Consider the following 6095-nt stretch of genomic DNA (forward strand, 5'->3'; position numbering starts at 1 on the left):
GCTGTGGGCTGAAGGTGGTGGATAATAAACAGGGTAATGCTGTGGGCTGAAGGTGGTGGATAATAAACAGGGTAATGCTGTGGGCTGAAGGTGGTAGATAACAAACAGGGTAATGCTGTGGGCTGAAGGTGGTGGATAACAAACAGGGTAATGCTGTGGGCTGAAGGTGGTGAATAAACACCACAGTGTGGACCATCAAAACAAATGGGAAGACAGCAAGCATTCACACAGGGCTACCTGGGAGCTATGAATACATGTCCTTCAGACTCAAAACTGTTTGGCAGCAGAGATTCAAAATCTGCAACAGAAAGGGGAAGATTATCTGGGAAGAGCCATGAGCCGAGCAGTGGGGGACTCTGGGTACACAGCGGCTGTTCTTCAGGGGTGCAGGGAACGCGGAAGGGAGTTACCATAGCAACACCGAAGAGGAATCATGGGGGATACACCAGCATTAGCCAATATGGTGCCTCAAATGCAACCTGACTCTGCCTTTAACAGTTTCAACCAGCACTCACTTTTTTACTCATTTTCCACTTTAGTTCATCACCATTGAGAAATCATCACCAGATCAAGCCAACCATTGTGATTTGATTTTGAAGTTAATTGTTCTTTTCTTAAGTCGGAGAACTGACTCCCATCACACACCATGACGGGGAGTGAGTTCTCAGACAGATGAACCCATAATGAGTGCATTTCACAGGCAGGCATCAACATGGCCAACTATTGCAGGGAGAGGTGGTGGCGCAGGGGTCCTGATGGAAGTGGTCACCCCTCAGACTGGCAGGGGACACGGCTCAGAGAGACACACAATCAGGGGAAATGCATTGCATTGTGAAGGGCATATCAAGGGGCAACTTGCTTTACCTCTAGTAAGCTAACCTCATTTGTTTTTATTCAGATAAATACGTTTTTGTTATATCTATGATTCTCTGAACCTCATTAAACACAGCAATATATCTATTGTTATCTGACTTCCTTCACATTTCAGATCATCTCTATAAATCATGAGAAAGAAGATGAGACAGAGATATTTTAAAACAAATGATTTGAAGGCCTGACTGCAGTTCTACGAGTGCCCAGGTAGTGTTGCGCCCACAGTGCCGTGCACTTCCGGGTCATGGTTGTTTTTTAGGAGGAAGTAGAGGGCCGTTCCCCCAGCAGTCTGAGGGCTGATAGGGGGAGGAAGGAGACAAGCTGATGGAGACAGGGGTTACAGAGGGACGACACACGAGGCAGGCGCCACGGGGCGCTCTGCCACGTACCCAACAAACATGAGAGACCAGCGGTACCACAGTTGGCACCGTAACGAGTAAATCAAAATCAGCCTCCCAGCACTAGACGACAACGCATTAGCTTAACATGAGGAACCAATTCAGTGAGCAACTAACACAGTCCTGTTTTTCTAATTACGGAGTCGCAACTTCGCTCGGAACCAAACATGCTAAGATAACCTTAGTAAGGCTAACAGGAGGAGGAACAAATCATGAAGCTAACTAACACAGTCGTTTTTCTAATACGGAGGCAACTTCCGTAACGCCTAACATGCTAAATAACCTTAGTAAGGCTAACATCGAGGAACAACATTCAGCTTGCAGCTAACTAAACACATCTGTTTTTCTAATACGTAGCGACGTCCGTAACGCAACATGCAAATACCTTAGTAAGGCTAAACATGGAGGACCACAATTCATTGACCCCAGCTAACTAAACACAGTTCGCTTTTTCTAACATACGGCGAGTCAACTTCCTAAACTGCAAACATCGCTTTGTGTTCTTAGAATTACCTTATAGTTAAGGCTAACATGTGAAACAATTCAGTTTAGAGACTAACTAACAACAGTCTGTTATCTGAGTACTTGAGGATCAACTTCCGAACGGGCTAACAGATCTAAAAACCTCGGGATAAGCTAACATGAGGCAACAACAGTCGACTACACTAACACAGTCTGTTTTCACTACGGATCCAACTCCGTAAAACGCTAACATGCAAATAACCTTAGTAAGCTAACATGGTAGAACAAATTCAGCTTGAGCCATCTAACACAGTCTGTTTTCCGAAACGGACGTCCACCACTTCCGTCAACCGGCTTAACATGCTAAATAACACTGCAAGCTACATGGGGACTAAATCACCTGGGCTTAAACAGCTTGGCTAAAATGCAGGTGGCCTTAGTCAAGCTAACATATTAATAGCCTAAATGCAGCAATCATGATAATGTTGTAAATAGTTAATAAACTGTGGTGACATTCTTAGATGTACTACCATGGGGGATCAATGGACTCAAATGAGACTCAAATAGGACCAGCCTTAGTTATACTAATATAAAACAATGGGGTTAACTTCAGTTTGTTGAACTACGTTACAATGACAAAATATGCTTTAACATTACAGGGAGGCGTTCTCGCGTTCTCGTGTGAGGAGAGTTAAGATGGAGAACGTCCTTAGCTCCACTGGGACTTTTGGAACCGATGGCGGCTCCCTCAACTCCTGTACACTGGTGTGAGAGTTAAGACGTCCTTTCAGCTACAATGGCATTGTAAGACAGGGGGAGAGATCGAGAGATGGAGGGAGAGAAATATCGAGAGAAAAGGGACACAGAGAGTTGGAGGGGAGGAGAAAAAAGGAAAGCGAGAGAGAGCGATGGATAGTAAAGTGAGACACAACCAGAGAGCTATCCACAGAGGGGAGGTGTAGAGGGACGAAATACAAAAGGTTTTAACAGAGAACATGGATATTATCTGTCTTCTTTGGGTGTTTTGGGGGTGTTAGAGACCTGAGAGTGACTGAAGCACCAGAGACGTGGGGGTGAGGTTGGAGACTGGAGGAGCCATCGTGAAAGAGATGGGGTCTAAGCTGCAGCAGGAGGGTGGGTGGGTGGGTGGAGAGTGAGGAGGAAGAGGAGAACGAGGAGGAGAAAGAGGAGGGTCTTGAAGGCAAGACGGGCAGGAACAGAGGCAAGCAGGCTGGGACAGGTGAGGGTGGGGGGCAGCGAGGGTGGGAGGAGGTTAAGGACGAGAGGTGTGGGAAGAGGCAGCAGTAGGGAGTAGGAGGTAAAGGTAGGGAATGTGGACCAATATGGAGTATACTTGCCCTTCGTGTATGGAACTGTGTGGATCCGTCAGAGAAGTAGTGAGCAAGAAAAGAAACAGGGGGTAGGGGTAGGGGGAGGGGGGGTCACAGACAATATTTTATTCAATTATTATTTGAATAAAAATATTGCTTTTTCAAAAGAAAGTAACCAATTACAGTCACAAAGGTACATAAAGAAACACTAAAGAAGAACAAACACCTTTTCGCAAGACGCAAACAATAAAACTAACAAATGAGAACAAGGAAAAAAATCAGAAGTCCGAAACCAGAACAAAAGAAGAACGGAAAGCGACAAAAACAGAACTGAGAAAGTTAACACATTGTAATATCCAAAATAAACAAACAACAGAACAGGAAAAACGCGAGCAATCAGAGTCTGGAGAAACAAAACGCAGGAGAAGACAACAGCAGCCCCATTGCAGACCCACAAAACCCCAAACTCCCACAAGAAGGGAACAGAACCTCGTCACGCCGTTTGGGAGTTTACTACGAATGATTCCAAAGCTAAATACAAACAGCAAAACACAGAGAACAGTCCAAACAGAAAATAATTCACACATCTAGAGAACTCAACAGAACACAACTCAATAGAAAACATAATCTAAAACACAAAGAGAAAAGAGTGCAAAGCGAATGCCCTGTTTTCACCGGCTTATTGAGAAACATCAAAAAAAGTTTCAACACAGAAGACAGCTTCAGAATCAATGCTGTTGGGAGAGAGCGAGAGCATTTGGCAAAGAAAAATATATAGCACAAGGACACCATTATTTTCACCTTAATAACACAGTTAAAACACAGCTTTCACCTTTCTGTCATTTCCCGATTTTTCTTCAACAGTTGTGAAGAAAAAATCACCATATATACAGCACAGTATGAAGACAAGAGGGTAGATAAGGGGTGGGAGACGAAAGAGTTCACTCCCAATATGTCCCTGCACAGGGAGGAGAGGGGGCGAGGAGAGGAAGAGAGGGGGGGGGTTAATAAGAACGCTCCACTCTGATCTCCCTGCATGGTGTTCGCTGGAGACCCCGGATGCAGGACTTAGTAAAGGGGGGAAGGTACTAAGGCAAATTGGACGAAAGAGAGAGAAAGAGTAGAGAGAGAGGGCTGGTGTTGGGTGTCTCCTGTCTCCTGGTACTTACACTGCACCTGCAGGATCTGGTCACTCAGGTTAGCCTTGATGTGGTTCTCACTGTACGTGGGCAGTACCAGCCCGAGACTGGAGTGGTGAGGCAGACATAGAACAACATCAGGATCCTAGTGTTTAAGTCCTAATACACACGTGCACGCGCCACACACAGAGCCTTCGCCTTGGACACAAATGACAGCATTCTCTAACCGGGAGGTGTGAACAACCTGCACTCAAACAACACAAGAGGTTTAAATGATCAGAGAAATACAGCAACTGTTTCAGCTTAATGATGTGCTGATAGAACTGAAGAGGGGGACCGTGTTCAAGTCAGCTGGCTCCACGGAAACCAACACCTGGCTCCTAGCCAACAGAGATCAAAATAAAATAAAATAAAMATTTCTAGGTCTATWGAATATCATAAAAWGTAATTTGCAAAGTGTTGCCTGGAGGAAATGGTGTTATAATGCCACTTGGAGATGGATACAATGCATAGAGCATGCAGTTATTTTGTGCTGATGATCCCATTACAGTTGTTTTACAAGAGAAAGGAGTGTGTGTCTTAATTTGTGGTGATTTCAGTGAATAATCCAYTATGCAGAAAGCAGATTTTGTGGATACTCATGGTTGATAGATGGAGCCCATATCTCTGAATTTCAACACACCAGTGGTTTATAAATGACACTCGTCAAAAGCAAGTCTCTGAGATGTAGAGATGGGTTATAGATCTTTATTCACAGGGTCAGGTCTGAACTCACCTCCAGGTCTCAGTCTTACCGCCAGGGTCGTATACGGTTGGAAACCGTAGCAAACTATTTTGCCACGGAGAAAGTCATGCAACGAAAACGAGTTTCTTACTGAACAAGTTCAGGTAGTCCCTCCCCTCTGTTTGGTTCCTAGAGAACACTATCCGGATGAAGGCTGGTAGTTTAGCACCTACCTGTAATCTGTGCCTTCCACCGGTGTCCAGGTGTATGTCCGCATAGCCTCATCAATGTACCTCTGCAATCAGACAACAACACCCTGATCATCATCAGAATCCCTTCCTCAATTTTGCTGTATTGTTTTGAAAAAGACAAAATCCAAGTAACACACACACATACATAAAGGCCACACAAGGACATTCAGAGACTTTGTGCCCGAAGCCACTACCTGCGTTGTCTTGGGCTGTGGGTGCTTAGGGTCGTTGCTCCTGTTAAGGAAGGTGAACCTTCGCACCAGTCCTGAGGTCCTCGAGCGCCTGGAGGCCGGTATGTTCATCCAAAGGGTCTCTCATATGCTTATTGCTCCGTTACATGCTTTTTCCTCGATCCTGACTAGTCTCCAGTCCTGCCACTTAAAAACTCCACCAAGCATGAATGGCTGCCACACCAGTGGCTCACTATAGGGGATGGTGCCAGGATTGTTCCTCCAGACGTGGTTGCTTGGCCCCTTAAGTCCCAAAGATTCTCAAGTCGTTCTGTTTCATCAGACAGAGAAACTTGTTTCTCATGGTCTGGAAAGTCCTTTAGGTGTGCATTTTGGCAAAACTCCAGCGGGCTGTCGTGCCTTTTACTGAGGAGTGGCTTCCGTCTGGCCACTCTAGCGATAAGGCATAATTGGTGGAGTGCTACAGCGATAGTTGTCTTCTGGAAGGTTTCCCATCTCCACAGAGGACTCTAGAGCTCTGTCAGAGTGACTTCGGGTTCTTGGTCACTCCCTGACCAAGGCCTTCTCCCTGATTACTCAGTTTGGCCGGGCGGCCAGCTCTAGGAAGAGTCTTGGTGGTTCTAAACTTCTTCCATTTAAGAATGATGGAGGCACTGTGTTTCTTGGGGACCTTCAATGCTGCAGAAATGTTTTGGTACACTTCCCAAGATCTGTCTCGCCCCTTCT

General features: G+C 45.6%; 1 protein-coding gene across 1 annotated transcript in view; it reads right to left on the reverse strand.

Annotated features, from left to right (window-relative positions):
* The window catches only part of LOC111970558 (voltage-dependent calcium channel subunit alpha-2/delta-2), a 245971-nt gene that overhangs the window by 10755 nt on the left and 229121 nt on the right, over nucleotides 1-6095 (reverse strand). Inside the window, 4 exon segments of the mRNA XM_070445816.1 lie at nucleotides 238-298; nucleotides 3092-3106; nucleotides 4234-4310; nucleotides 5161-5222. Coding sequence (XP_070301917.1) covers nucleotides 238-298; nucleotides 3092-3106; nucleotides 4234-4310; nucleotides 5161-5222 — 215 coding nt within the window.

The sequence above is a fragment of the Salvelinus sp. IW2-2015 genome, linkage group LG11 (assembly GCF_002910315.2).
Source record: "Salvelinus sp. IW2-2015 linkage group LG11, ASM291031v2, whole genome shotgun sequence".
Taxonomy (NCBI): domain Eukaryota; kingdom Metazoa; phylum Chordata; class Actinopteri; order Salmoniformes; family Salmonidae; genus Salvelinus; species Salvelinus sp. IW2-2015.